Genomic DNA, 15,799 nt, shown 5'->3' with positions numbered 1-15,799 from the left:
AATGGCTAATGCTTTTTTTTTAGTATCACTGATTCATTATACTAGGGTACTGTATTCCCGGACCTCCAGCTTGCCTGGGGACCAGATGCATGCTATGCCTGGCTTCTTATAAAACCAGCTCTTGTCTTAAGGGACCATAAAGACTACTGCAGTTGGATGCACACAGACAATATGTTTTAGGGCACATTCCTTTAGGGCTATAAGGAGAAATTAGGAAACAAAGAAATCCCATAAAAGATATTAGTAAAAGCAATACAAGAAAAATAATTAAGAGCTTGGAATAATCGAAGCATCATAAAAGCCTTCCAGGTGTGCAATTTTTATTGAAACATTGTATACACTGTGTTATAAGCAGCAGAAAGTTGTTAGTTGAGGGTTTAGGGACTGGAGACCCTAATTGCCTGTAAATGAAAAGGAATAAAGACATCATTGTAAAATTCTGAATTAATACTTTGCATTTGCTGTACACCCTTACATGTTTCCAGCCAACTTTTGCATAAAAACAGTGACTGATGGATCATATACATTGCAATACATTTTCAAGCTGGCTAACTGCCCTAAAGGCTTGGGTAACCATGAACAAGGCATTGGGGTTTGTCAGGTGTGCCTGCTCTGCACTGAACCCTCACAGACCTGAGGTTTTTGTTCTGCCATATGACTCTCTCGGGATGCAGCCCTTAGGTTTGTCCCAGTAGTGGCAACTGACAGGTATCCAAAGTGAGCTATTGAAATGTCAGGCAGGAATGTATTCAATAAACAAACAACAGTCAGAGCAAACAAAAGTCAGCTAAAGAGAATCTTCATTTAAAAGCTGAAGCAGACTGAGTTCAGGTAGATGAGAATGTATGAAGGTTGATTATGATAGGTTTGCAGCCAGTCCTAACAACAAGATCTGGATACCAGGTTGAGACAGTTGTCAAAATAGTGATCAGCACTGAAAAACATAAAGGAAAAGTGGTTACAATCCACACAGTGATTCCTCACTCCCCAAAGGTAAGTCCTTTTATTCCGTTTGAGACTAATTGCAGGTACAAGTGAGAGGTGGGTGGTGACATGAATGTTGTGCAGTAGGTAATAGGTAAAGACCAAGGAGCTTTTCAACCCTCAAGAAATTAGTACCAAGAGTGCAAAAAAAAAAAAAAAATCACTGGATGACAGCCGGTCATCCTGTTAAGCGGGGGTAGCCCACACACTGATCAAAATTCATCCAGTTCCTGCCAAAACATACACATTTTTATCAGTGTATGGCCAGCTTAAAACACTAAAAAGTCACAGGACAAAAATGTTGAATATGACACAAAATATATCAGAGAAAGCCCAATAAAAGTGTGTAATGTTGTCCCAAATAGTTTTCTTTTGTGTGCTTATGAGAGTGTTTATGAATTTCCTAATTTTTCAATACAATATCATTATATCAATATACATTGGATTGGCCACAGAGAGGAAAATATATTAAATGACTAGTATCATCTTCATTCATTTTCTCCAAGAAAAAGGACAACTGACTGTCAGTTGCAAAGAGATTTTCCAATAAAGTATATTATAATTATATATTTTTTTCATTTACAAACGTTTTTATTTATTAAGAAATAGGCTGAAAAAACAGCTTAACAGCATAAGGTATAACATACAATAGAAAAAAAGGCACATCTGTAATATACATTACAAAAAGGTACAGTTATGTAGTATAATGATCATTTTTAGTGTCCATACACACTGGGCTTAAAAGACACTGCTTCTACAGGAGTTTTGTGTCTTTTCCATAGAAGCAGCTCAATGTTATCCTATGTGTCCATGCACATTAGGACTTTTAGAGGCATGTATTAAGCTCAGCATTTAGAAGCAGAAAAAACCCTTCTGGATTGTGTTTTTGAGAGGAGTTTTCTGATAGAAATAAACTCTAAAAGATCCTAAACACTTGTACAAAAACACTCTATATGAGCTGTTTTTTTTCTGCAAGAATATCTGGCATTTTTTTAAACCTAGTGTGCATGGACCCTCAAAGATTAGAAGATCTTGTAAGTACATGGTCTGGTGGTCAGAAATAATGCCCAGATAAGCATTTGGAACTTACTATTTTTAATCTTGGCTGAAAAACATAGGAAGCCACAATAATATTGATTCTATATTGTACCCATACTATACAAAATTTATCATCATAAACCCATGGTTTTATTAACAGCACTTGACTTTAGTGTAGTCCTATTGAGAGCCTTCCACCTTGATTACACTACAATGTTCTTTGTTTTATCATCAGAATTCTACATACAGTATATACATGGCAGAACTGGACAGTGTTTTTTACAGACTTAAAAATTTAAGTAGAAATATTAATCATATTGATATTAGAGATGAACAGTTAGTTGAAACATACTGAAAAACAGTCATGCAGAACATTACATGCAAGTCAAAAACTAATAATCACTTTAGAAATCATGAAGACAGAGCGGTTACATATTCATTTTATTTATCTGTCAGCATTGTACTTTTACACTGGCCAAAATCTTTAAAAACATTCTTCTAACACATTCCAAACAGCTGAGTTTTAAATCACAGAACATTTATCCTAATATTCTGTTGCCAGTTGGTGTCTGTTAAAACAATGCAGGGTGATTACACTGACAATAACACCTCCGTTTCGAAGTAAGATCATTCACTTAGCTTGTGTTTGGTAACTTTGCAAATTAAAACCACACTTTAACACAATTTCTTGAAATGTTATTTAAAAGTCTATGACATCAATGAGTAGAAAAGTTATACAAACAATTTTCAATGGATGTCTGAGGAACACAGTCATGGTTTGGCTTATACTGTGGATATTTTGTTTTAATTATTATAACTATACAGGTTTTCATTTGAAAAATGAATGTGTTCCTATTTTACCTTTACTTTGTCTTTACTGATTTTGAATCTTTAGCTTGAGAGTAATGCTAGGGTTATACTGTTCAGATTTTGTCTAAATCGTACTGAATAGGCTGAAATTCAAGTTGTTGGTGGTCCTGTTGGCTATTGACAAAAGTAAAATTCCTAAGGAGCAAGGTGGAAAATTGGCAGAAAAGTTACTGAATTAAATTTGATGCCCTCACTGTTCAGGTATACCAAGAGCCACATGTTCTGGTTGGCTCTATACAATAGCCGGAAGGGAAGATTCCTCTATCCATACTGTTTACCGTGAATGAGGGAATTGGGTGATTTTCCTATAGGCTCAACTAAGAAGATCTAAATGTGCATGACTAGCTTTAGAGATGAGCTTAGCTTCTAAATATGCATACAATATGTGTATCAAATTTTAGTTGCTTACATTTCTTTTATATATGGGGCTGAGTTATTTATAGCTGACAAACACACTTGTGAGCTGGGAAGCAGCATGTTATCAGTAGGAGGTCAGGAAGTTCATAGGGTAGCAATTGTCCATTTTGGGTGACCTACAGTTGTGGCCAAAATTATTCAACCCCCAATGCTGTAAAGGGGTTTAGGGACTATAGTGTACATTTGGAATTGTATTCAGAATCAAATCCTACAAGGACGTTGTAACTACCCAAATGCAACTAAAATGACATCAATTGTTTATGTAATACAGTAGTAAATGGTTCTTATGTGGTTTCTTCATTGCCACAATTATTCAACCCCTTAAAGACTACCACTCTGAAGAACAGAGGTTCATACAGGTGCTTTCCATCAGGTATTGAAAACACCTGTGGATGTCACCGAGCAGCAATCAAGCATAATAAGCACCAATTAGGCAGCTTTAAAATGACTGTGATACTCAGCTCCTTCTAGACATTTACTGGTGTGGTTACAAACATGGTGAAGGCAAGAGAATGGTCCAGGAAGACAAGAGAAGAGGTGATTTCTCTTCACAGGAAGGGCAATGGCTATAAGAAGATTGCAAAGATGTTAAACATACCAAGAGACACCTTAGGAAGCATCATTCGCAAATTCAAGGCAAAGGGCACTGTTGAAACGCTACCTGGTCGTGGCAGAAAGAAGATGCTGACTTCGACTGCTGTGCGCTACCTGAAGCGTAGAGTGGAGAGAAGTCCCCGTGTGACTGCTGAGGAACTGAGAAAAGATTTGTCAGATGTGGGTACAGAAGTTTCAGCCCAGACAATAAGACGCACACTGCGTAATGAAGGCCTCCGTGCCAGAACTCCCAGGCGTACCCCCTTGCTGTCTCCAAAGAATAAGAAGAGTCGACTGCAGTATGCCAAAAGCCATGTGGACAAACCACAAAAGTTGTGGGATAGTGTTCTGTGGACTGATGAAACAAAATTAGAACTGTTTGGGCCCATGGATCAACGCTATGTTTGGAGGAGGAAGAACAAGGCCTATGATGAAAAGAACACCTTGCCTACTGTGAAGCATGGTGGAGGGTCAATCATGCTTTGGGGCTGTTTTGCTTCTGCAGGTACAGGGAAGCTTCAGCGTGTGCAAGGTACCATGAATTCTCTTCAGTACCAGGAGATATTGGATGGAAACGTGATGCAGTCCGTCACACACCTGAGGCTTGGGAGACGTTGGACCTTTCAACAGGACAATGATCCCAAGCATACCTCCAAGTCCACTAGAGCATGGTTGCAGAGGAAAGGCTGGAACATTTTGGAGTGGCCATCGCAGTCACCAGACTTAAATCCGATTGAGAACCTCTGGTGGGACTTAAAGAAAGCAGTTGCAGTGCGCAAGCCTAAGAATGTGACTGAACTGGAGGCCTTTGCCCATGAAGAATGGGCGAAGATACCCGTAGATCGCTGCAAGACACTTGTGTCAAGCTATGCTTCACGTTTAAAAGCTGTTATAACTGTAAAAGGATGCTGTACTAAGTACTAAGATTGAATGTCACTTGGGGGTTGAATAAAACTGATAATGCTGTGAGCACAGAAAAGACATTTGTGGTTATTTCATTATAACTGTTATGTTATATTTGTCTGACCTACAAGTGCCTCTTTAATGTAAATGTAAGCAAGATGACTGAATGATCAAAAGCAATGTCAAACTGGCCAAAACACTCAATTTCAGTGGGGGTTGAATAATTTTGGCCACAACTGTACCTTCTTTGACTCTCCAGATTTAGGTTAAGACAATATAAGTTATAATGGGGCATAATAATTAAATAATTAAAATAAGCATAAACAAATAAAATCATTTTAGACTGAATACTCAGATTAGTGCATAAATTGTGTAACTTTAAAGAAAATATTTTTTGCTAAATATGGAGCTGCCATTGCTGACCTTTTTTCTAAAAAAAATACTGCTTGTTTGGGTATTATGTTGAGCCCCAGACTTTTCTTTCTGAGTCACAATTAAATATCAGGCGTAATATCAGCATTGCTTTTTTTGTGTGTGGTTAAAGACTGGAACTATTGAAACCAGAGGGCCAGGAAAACAACCAGCTAGCATTTTCAGAATAAGAAGTCCACTATGGCAGCCTCCATGCTTTTATGAAGAATGTTTCCGTTAAGATAAAATTAGTTTCAGGTGGCACATGAAGACACAACCTTGCATACCTAAGTTTAACAGTGGCTAATTACGGATGCATTGAAGAACCACAATCATTTCCCAGTATTTTCAGCTTGCTCATATTTCTTTAATGCCAGTCAGTTGTTATAAACCTTTATAGAGTTGTTATTTATTATAGGCTTTGAAAGATTATGCATAAAACCAGGCCTAATAATAAGTATACAGTGACAGGCAAGGAAAAGCTTAGCTATTCTTAGAATGAATCAACCATTGCCATTTATTGACTCTATAAGGGCATGTGACTGGTCGGTCTTTAACACTTGCCTTTTGTGAAATGCAGAGAAAATGCTGAAATTTAAAATTTTTAAATAAAAAAACAACTGTTGTATAATTAGTTCATTTGAGAAGACCCATGGTTTTGAATTATGGCTACAAACAGTACAGCATGTTGCTTTTTTAGCATGGTTTCTTTGGGTGGAAACCCATATAGTTCAGTTTGTTTAGAAGATCCATGGTTTTGAATTATGGCTACAAAAAGTACCGTATGTTGCTGTTTTAGCATGGTTTCTTAGGGTGGTAACCCATATACTTCCCTATAACTGTAGTTAGAAACACAAGCTTATTCCCCCAGAACCTAACTCTGCCCATTTTTCACATTCACGTGAATATGAATGGAGGAGGGGAAGCTGTCAATGATCTCTCTCCCTTCTATTTACAAAATGTGTTGTATTCTGTGAAAACAATACAAGGAGTTTCTTAACAGAAACTCAGTTTAACAGAAACAGTTAAATTTCAGCTTTAATAATTCACATAGCATTATATATTATGCAGACTGGAAAAGATATCTAATTTTTTTAATTCATCACCACTCTCAACTAATACTGCTTTGACAGTAAGAACCTCTTTCTCCATTTAAGATTCAGCCTTTTTTTTGTGCAGTCTTACAGAGCAGCTTCAGTCTTCCCCTTAAAAAATTAAAAGTCAGCAACTACAAATACTGTAGCTTGACTTTTACTATAAGGACACTTACCTGTCCAGGGATGCAGCGCTGTCTTCACCCGAGCTGGCTCTTCACTGGGCTTCTGGTCCCTAGTGCTACCATCTTAACTAAGGGGAACTGGCTGTGAAGTCTTGTGGTTTCACAGCTGGCTTCTCACTGTGTATGCAGGAGTCACGCTGCGCTTTGTGAATGGTCCCACAGTCTTCTGGGACCTGTGACATCCAAGAAGGCTGTGGGCAAAAAGGAAGGGGTGAACTTCCACTCGGATCTTCAAGGCGATCCAGGTGAAAATGGGAGTGGTTACCTGTCAAAATCAGGTACCCACTCCCCCCAAAATTAGGGTGCCAAATGTTAAAGAGGAGGGGCAGAAGAGGCAGATAAGTGGATCTTCCCCTTTTGGGTGAAGTTCAGCTTTAAGTTTGTGACCACATGTTTTATTTAGGGACCTTAGAGTAAACTAGTTATTGCAGTTTTTAAAATAACCTTTGATATATTTATACATTTTGATAATAAAAGCACATCTTCTCTAAAATTAAATGTAATTTTGTAATTGTTTCTCATAACCGAGGTCCTCCAACTCCTTTATAAATTTTACTGTCTTTTTCTGAACTCTTTGTAGTTCAAGGACATTATTTCTGTGGATTAATGTTCAAAACTGAACTGACAATGCAGTTCAGCGTTTTATATAGGGACAGAACTATGGATTTATCTTCTATATATATGTCCTTTTTAATACAGGGAAGTATTTTGCCAACTGTGTTAGCTGCAGATTGGTATTGCATGCTGTTGCTAGTCTATGATCACCAAAATCCTTTTTCCATTACAGATTTACCCCAGGGAGCCTACAGTGTATGTTGCATGCATGTTTAGCAGCCGAGTGTATAACTTTATATTTTTCAGTATTGCACTTCATTTGCCATGTACTGTAGCTGTTCAACCCCCTAATTTATCAAGGTCTTCCGGTAATGATGATACATATTGTTCTGAATTTATTTCTCTTTATAATATCCACTCCAGTCCAGACACTTTCATCCCCTTCTAGTCCAGGCCAATATTTAGCTTTCAGCGCTGTCATACTTTGAGTGACAGTAATTCAATCATGTAACACTGTACTCATATGAAATTTAAAAATGTTTTCATCTTTTTGAGACAGATAGAACTTTCTTTTGACAGTATTTATTCACCACTGGGTTTTTATTATTTGCCACATAAATGAAAAAAATCTTGAACATTTTGAAAAAAAATTTTTGTTTTTGTTTTAAAATGTTGCAAATAAATAATCTTTCTTCATAAATTTAGACCAAAGTGTATGGTGTATGGTGGTGATTAAGATGCTGGTATGTGATATTGCAATAATAAGAGTGCTGGCATAGCATATGGCGGTGATCAGGGCACTGGTATGGCATAAGGTGGTGATCAGGGTGCTGGTATGGCATACGGCAGTGATTATGGCACTGGTATGGGGTATGACAGTGATCAGGACACTGGTATGTTGGTGATCAGGACATTGGTATGGTGTATGGCGGTGGTATTGTGAGCACTGGGACAGGTGAAAGGGGCTGGCTGCACTGTTTATTTACATTACACTGGGACAGTGATCAGGGACACTGCAGTGGCTGGCACTGCAGTCTGTAAATGTACATGCAGCCTGAGAGGCTACTGTACACTCACAGGCTGCAGCAACAGTTCTCTCTGCTATCACAGCCAATCTGTATGAGAGCAGAGAGAACATATATTTACTTTTGATTTCTGTTGTAATGTGATGCACTGTGTCCGATTGACACATGGATCACTGGGATCCCAGGTACGCACTCCGTGTAACAGGTATGTTAGCCCACACCGGTACTGCTTCCCATCAGCCATTTATAGGCTGTTGGCAGACAGAAAGCAGTTAATATAATTAATAAATACATTTTTAAAAACAAACATTTTAGCAAATGACAAAGCATTGGCAGCACATTTTTTAAGAGAGGGCACATCAGCAGGCTCCTCATTTAAGCCATGCCTGGATCGACATTCAGCTGGTTCAACAGGGGCTGGCTGAATTTTGATCCATGTATAGGCAAGCTGGTTTTCCACAAGTGGATCTTATCAATCCAGTTGTGTACAACCTGCCTGTTGGAACGTTTTCTCTCCATCAACGACACCAGTTATAGCCAGAAGTGCTGATCAGTGTATTCTGATGGATGGGAAGTCTCCCTGCTGTCAGAATACAAAAGGCTCAGTGGGAGTGATTCCCCCATCCACACTGAGTGTGTGCTGGGGAATCAAGTAATTTTCTTCTGTTCAACCTGCTGGTTGAACAAAAATAAAAATGGCTCATGTATGTACAGCTTTAGGCACACTGTCTCTGAATAAAACCTCAGAGTTGTATGAATGAGGCACTTTGCTGACACTTTTATTCGTACTCATCTCAGCTTGGCTTACTGATCTCTGTAAACAACACTTTTGTATAAGAATGAACTGGAAAACATTTGAAAGGAGTGTAAAGCTTCTGGTTAAAGTGAAGATTATAAAATATAGATATGCAATATTTCCTATTTACCTGATCATAATAGTAAGCTATGTGTACAACCATTATACATTCCCTTTCAACATGTATACATATATCTATTAGTATAAGAATAATGGTCCTTTGTATAGATAATTTGCTTCCCATTTATTGCCTACAGTGAAGATCTACTCTAACCATTAGACCATTAGCACAGAAAAAATGGCTTCTAATAACTGTTCAGCTCAGTAATCATTTTGATAGAGTTACAGTAGAGTTTTAAAAGACTTCTGATGTTTGTTATGTATTTATTTTTTAATCTGTAAAAATAGTTAATCCATTAGCCTTTTCCTATAGATATTTGACTGTCAAGGAAGGAGTTAGTCTTTAGAAGCTATGAACTGACTAGCAGCTCCTCTGTCTGCATCTTAATCTCAGCAGGAGAGGTCTACTGCATTAGCCTCTAAGGTCAAAAGTTAGAAACCCCATTGCAACTTTATTGAAGACTTCTGTTTCATGTCAAAATTCTAATGTCTATGACAGCACTAACTTTTCCTGCCTTTGTCATCTGCAACTATTTATTGGAAGTACTAAAGAGTTCTACTTTTACCCAAAAGCTTTGAGGAAGCTAGCATTAAATAAAACAGTTTTTTGGCATGATTTCCTTCTTCAGCCATTTGTCTTGTGTCCATCAAAACAAAGCTTAATTTTAGCTCTAAATACATCTTGAGAAGTGAGAACTCATCTAAGCAATGAATTGTTTATCCACACAGCAGGCCATTTAGTAATATGTAATGGAATCACAAGGCTGTTTAACTCAGCTATTATTTATCTTCAAGTAAAAATTTCCATATAACTTCAACAATGAGAAGAAAACACTGAAATACATACAATGTCCGATGTTTCTTAGACACAAGCTAACTAAAAACTTCTTGCATGTTAATCCAGTAATATAGGTATAGTAGGTAACTATGCAATTTAGCAGACAGTTCCAAGGGTAGCCACAACACTCTATGTTGAGGTAAATGTCCAGGTGCTCACCCACAAAGAAATCCATACAAATATAAAACTCGTATAAAGGCACTGAGAGGTCTTGCAGAGGAGATAGATCAAAACAGCAGCATTTTTATTCCTGACGTTTTGATGAAGCTCAGTTCATTTCTTTTAAAAGACAATCTAACGGACACATTCTGCTGATCTTCTCAACACTCTGTGGCACAATGACCACTTCTCTTCAGCTACACAAAAAAGTAACAAGAAATAACAAAATAAAAAAAACCAAGAAGGCTACACCAATCTTTTTTTTTCAAGGGCATGTGAATGGCAGAGTGGCATGCTAAACAAACTGCTCATGGCGAGGTCTGATTTAATGCCTCCAACTATTATCACAATCCATTTGAACCCATTCCTTTTTGAGATTACGTAACTCATAAATTCTGATGAAGCAGAAGTATCTGAAACATGGTGGCTTTCCTATTCGACTGATTATCTAATAAAAATGGACTCTGACCATTGGTTTGCAGCAATTCCTGTTTCTTACATTTTTGGACTACTCTCAAGACCCCCTCCTCACTGTTTAGGTGCATGTGAGCAGTCTCACCAAAACAAATCAGTTTGATCAATAAGATGTTCTTTCAGAACACTGGAAAAAAATATTACGAGATCTGGTGCCTCCTATCCAAGTACCCCAGGTTGCTATGACTGTCTGTGCTTCTGCTAGTGAAATTCACTCTGTCTATTTTTCATGGTGACTGCTGTCTCTGTAATCGTGAAGAAAACTTTTGAGCCGTCTCCATATCAGGAATAGAGAGGAAAATCTTCTAATATGGACACTTGTTCTGAGGAAAGCCCACTAAGAAGGAATTTCCCTCTCCTTGAAAAGATTTACCTTTATTTTTTGTTGTGTCCACAAGGCTAGAAATTAAGGCAAAAATCCTAAATTGGAAACAGGTGGCAAAAAGAAAAAACTGACCGAGGTTTTAACCGTTTCCTACTCAATCCAAAATGAAAAAAAGTTGTAGGTTTATATTTACTTTAATTGTAGTAGGCAGGTTCCACATATAAATACTTATCGTGAGTAGACATGTGCATTTCGTTTCATAACAAATACATTTTCAGACGATAAAGTGTTTGGATGTATTCAAATCTCTGAATGGACATAGTGACGAATGTCAACAAATCCAAAAAATATTTATAATAATAGTAACGAGAGCATTTGTTTCACATGATGCGATAGTAGTTCGGGCCCATGAGGAAATGAATTAAAGTTATTCATTCATTTGATAATTCGGATTCAAGTAAATTTGTGATTTAAATTGAATTTGAAGTAATCTATCGGCCTCCTGGACCCGTGTCCTGCTTCCTTGATAACTTCTCTTCCTGGTTAGTCTTCTTTCTCTCCTCCGAGCTACCCACCATCATCCTTGGAGACTTCAACATCCCTATCAACATAAATAACCCGGCTACATCCCAACTCCTCCACTTAACCTCTTCTTTTGTTCACACACAGTGTATACAGTCCACCACCCACGCCGACGGGAACACCCTGGACCTTGTTTTCTCTCATCTCTGCACCCCCCCACAACCTCACTATCACCCCCTTTCCTCTCTCTGATCACAACCTCATCACCTTCTCCGTCTCCTCGTCCTCATACACCTACCCCCCCAAAAGTCAAACTATCGCCAGCTGAAACCTCCGCAACTTGAACCCTGCCCCCTTCCACTCTGCAGCTGACCAACTTTACGACAGTATCCTTCCCCTGTCCTGCCCTGACCTGGCCACTACTGTTTATAACAACTCTCTGTTGGCCGCTCTTGACTCCTTGGGACCCCTAACCACACGAAGCATTAGACCACGACCGCTTCAACCCTGGCAGAATGACCATACCAAAAATCTCAAATGACGCAGTTGTGCGCTGGAGCGATTATGGTGCAAAACCAGATCCCAACAAGCGTTCGCCCGATATAAATCTGCCTTCCTCACCTACACGTCCTCCCTCCACACTGCCAAGCAAGCCTACTTTGTAACCCTCATCAATTCCCTCTCCTCCAGTGTTCGCCGGCTCTTCTCTACTTTTAACTCTCTACTCTCTCCACCCCCACCTCCACCCATTACCTCACTCACTACCCACAAGATTGCTAACCACTTCCAAAGCAAGATCGACGCAATTAGCATTGACATCGCCATTGCTCAGACTTCCACCCCACCTAGCATCCCTCACACGAAAACCCTCTCAACACTCCTCTCCTTCGACCTCGCCACTGTCCAGACCTCCACCCCACCTAACATTCCTCACACTAAAACCCCCTTAACACTCCACTCCTTCGACCTTGCTACCACTGAAGAGGTCACTAAGGTCTTCTCTGAAGCTCGCCTTACCACCTGCCCCCTTGACCCTGTCCCCACACAACTCCTACGATCACCCTCCTCCTCCATCATATGCTCCCTCACTCACATCTTTAATCTATCCCTCTCTACTGGCGCATTCCCCTCCCCTCTGAAGCACGTGCACATCACTCCCATACTTAAAAAACCCTCCCTGGATCCCACCGACCTAAACAAAATTAGACTCATCTCCCTGCTGCCATTTACATCCAAACTCCTTGAGCGCTTAGTTTATAATCGCCTAAGTTCCTACCTTACTGACAACAACCTCCTTGATCCCCTACAGTCTGGCTTCCATCCCCTACACTCTACCGAAACCGTCCTACTCAAACTCACCAATGACCTGCTAACCTCCAAAGCTAATGGCCATTACTCAGTGCTCCTACTCCTTGACCTCTCCGTGGCTTTTGACACGGTTGACCACCCCCGCCTCAAAAAAAACCTATATTCTCTTGGCCTCAGAGACTCCGCTCTCTCCTGGCTCTCTTCCTAACTATCACAGCGCTCCTTAAGTGTTACCTATAATGCTGCCACCTCCCCCTCATGCCCCCTCTCTGTTGGGGTCCCTCAAGGTTCTGTCCTCGGATCCCTTCTCTTCTCCATCTACATCTCCTCCCTTGGCCAACTGATACACTCCCACGGCTTCAACTACCATCTCTATGCCAACTACACACAAATCTATCTCTCTACCCCTCGCCTCACCCCTTCAGTCTCCACCCGAATCACTAGCCTACTGAACGAGATATCAGATTGGATGTCACTCCACTTCCTCAAATTAAACCTTTCAAAAACCGAGCTCCTAGTTTTCCCCCCGCCCCCCCCCCCCCGACTTCTCCATCACAACCAACAACACCACCATCAGTCCCACCCCGCAAGCCAGAGTACTAGGTGTCATTCTAGACTCTAATCTGTCTTTCCAGCCCCAGGTCCAATCACTGACAAATTCATGTAGACTCCACCTCCGCAACATCTCCAAAATACGTCCATTCCTAACCCCAGAAACTACTAAGCAACTCTTTCACTCCCTTATTATATCACGACTTGACTACTGTAACTCCCTCCTCACCGGCTTACCTCATCACAGGCTATCCCCGCTTCAGTCTATCCTAAATTCTGCGGCCAGACTCATCCACCTTACTAACTGCTCCGTATCCGCCACACCCCTCTGTCATTCCCTCCACTGGCTTCTGATTGCCCAACGCATAAAATTTAAATTACTAACATTGACATACAAAGCTGTTCAAAACACTGCCCCAAACTACATCACTGACCTGATATCCATATACCACCCAAAACGTGCTCTCCGCTCTTCACAAGACCTCCTACTCTCTAGTTCCCTGGTCTCCTCCTCCCATGCCCATCTCCAGGACTTCTCCAGAGCTTACCCCATCCTCTGGAACTCACTACCCCAATCCATCAGACTGTCACCTACCCTCCTCTCCTTTAGGTGCATCCTAAAAACCCATCTCTTCAGGGAAGCCTACCCCGCCCTCACCTAATTGCCGATCTCCTCCACTCTTCCTACCACTCCATCCCCCACAGCTATTTCCTCCCGTACCACTATCCCCTCCCTCCTAGATTGTAAGCTCCAAGGAGCAGGGCCCTCAAACCCTCGTGCATTGCACTGTATTGTTACTGTACTGTCTCGTGTACTGTCTCCCATTGTAATGTTCAGCGCTGAGCAAACTGTTGGCGCTTTATAAATACTGTATAATAATAATAATAATTTGTAATTGTCAAAGTCAGTCAGTTCAGTTCCACAGTCTAATGCATTTCTTAGATTTGAACAATTCGGGGGCCGCCAAATTTTGCACTATTTATTTCTTTGCATTTGAAAATATTGAATAGTTTCAATATATGAATATCGAATCCACCTGAAATATTAAAACCAAAAACTAATATATAGCAATCTGTCAAATACATGAAACAAATGCCAAAGATACGAAAAGAATCCTGAAACCTGAAAATCCTGAAAACAAATCAGTTCAACATAATGAATACGATGAAATTATATTCTTCATTGGATGAATGAATCCGAAACATAACAAAACAAAGGCATGCACATGTCTAATTGTGAGACTCCGCAGAAAGGAAAAATTTATATTTATACATACTTGACAGAATATTTTTATATTGTATGCTATTGTTCTCTATATTTGCTTTATACATGCTGTAGAAATCCAGTTAAAGTGGAACTGAACTCAAAATGAAAATTTGCTATGTGATAGAGAATACCTAGAAGTTTTAATTGTGCCAAATAAATATTTAGAAAAATCAACCTTTTGTCTTAAATTTCTCATAAGAAATAGCAGTGTACTTCCTGGTATGTGTGTGTTCCTACTGTATGTGACTACAGACTCATGGCTGTATAGCTGCAGTGTGAAATAAGAGGCACTGCTGCATCTGACTGTTGATTTCTGAATATTTTGCATGAGATTTGGCAATGTCACTACTGTGCTGCTCACTGTTCCTACATGTAGCCTCTGAAATAAGGAAGCAAAGTGCTGCCTCTACCAAGATGACCATCCCTGCACAAAAACACACACAGTCAGTAACAGGCAAATATAAATTGCTGGGAAACCATAGGCAATACCAGTGACTAGTCCTTTGCCCTATGCATGCATTTTCTGGGCACTGCTACCAGAATTGAGTTCCTCTTTAATGTCACTGGTACCACACCTCAGGACAGGTCCCCTTATTTATCCATGTATAGGGCCAAATTGGTATAGAATGCATTCCATTGTGTTTCAAGGCATTGACCATAAGGCTTTCCTTATGTACATATTTGCTCTAGGTAGGTGACTTGGAAAGTGTTGGAGCAAGGTGAGCAAAACAGCTTGGTATGCAGCATTTTCAGAAGGAGAATAGCAGACCACATATAGTATACAACAGAAGTACAATATAAAATATTTTCTGGTGTAGTATTCAATGAAAAATGCTTCTGTTTATTTTTTTTATAGAATAATCGCCTATGAATGTTGTCCTGGTTATGAAAAGGTGCCTGGAGTGAAAGGGTGCCCTGCAGGTAAATGTTATAGTGACTTTCAATGCCTTGTCTTCCTCCTAATTTATGGTATATTTTATAAAATATTATCAATCTCTCTCTGTCTCTAATTTTCTTCATTTTTATTTTGGAAATGTTTTGTTTGTTAAAATATGATTGCTCTTCTAATGTATTTGTGTTTTATCCAGAAATTAAGACTACAAATATAACTATATGCAATTTTCGTCGGGTTATAATACACCTAATTTCTTGTTCAGCATTTTTATTACAATAATATCTTCAGAATTACAGACATTGCCTGAGAGCAGTTTTACAGTTAAAATACCAAATCTGTTAATGTCAGTTTGGACCAAATGAGCACCTATTACAATGAACCTGAATACTGAGCTCTAATTGCATACATACTGTACAAGCTTTAAAGATGGTTCTATAAAATTACCTTTTTTTAGTCAATAGCAGGCA

General features: G+C 39.4%; 1 protein-coding gene across 1 annotated transcript in view; it reads left to right on the top strand.

Moving 5' to 3' along the window:
• TGFBI (transforming growth factor beta induced) overlaps nucleotides 1–15,799 on the top strand; it is a 130,689-nt gene that overhangs the window by 27,707 nt on the left and 87,183 nt on the right. Inside the window, exon 3 of the mRNA XM_089694081.1 lies at nucleotides 15,294–15,358. Coding sequence (XP_089550207.1) covers nucleotides 15,294–15,358 — 65 coding nt within the window. The remainder of the gene's footprint in view (nucleotides 1–15,293; nucleotides 15,359–15,799) is intronic.

The sequence above is a fragment of the Staurois parvus genome, unplaced genomic scaffold (genome assembly GCF_062004578.1).
Source record: "Staurois parvus isolate SC_StPar_1 unplaced genomic scaffold, SC_StPar_1.0 ptg000648l, whole genome shotgun sequence".
NCBI lineage: Eukaryota > Metazoa > Chordata > Amphibia > Anura > Ranidae > Staurois > Staurois parvus.
Note: the sequence above shows the minus strand (reverse complement) of the source record. Positions and strands in the feature narration are given on the sequence as shown.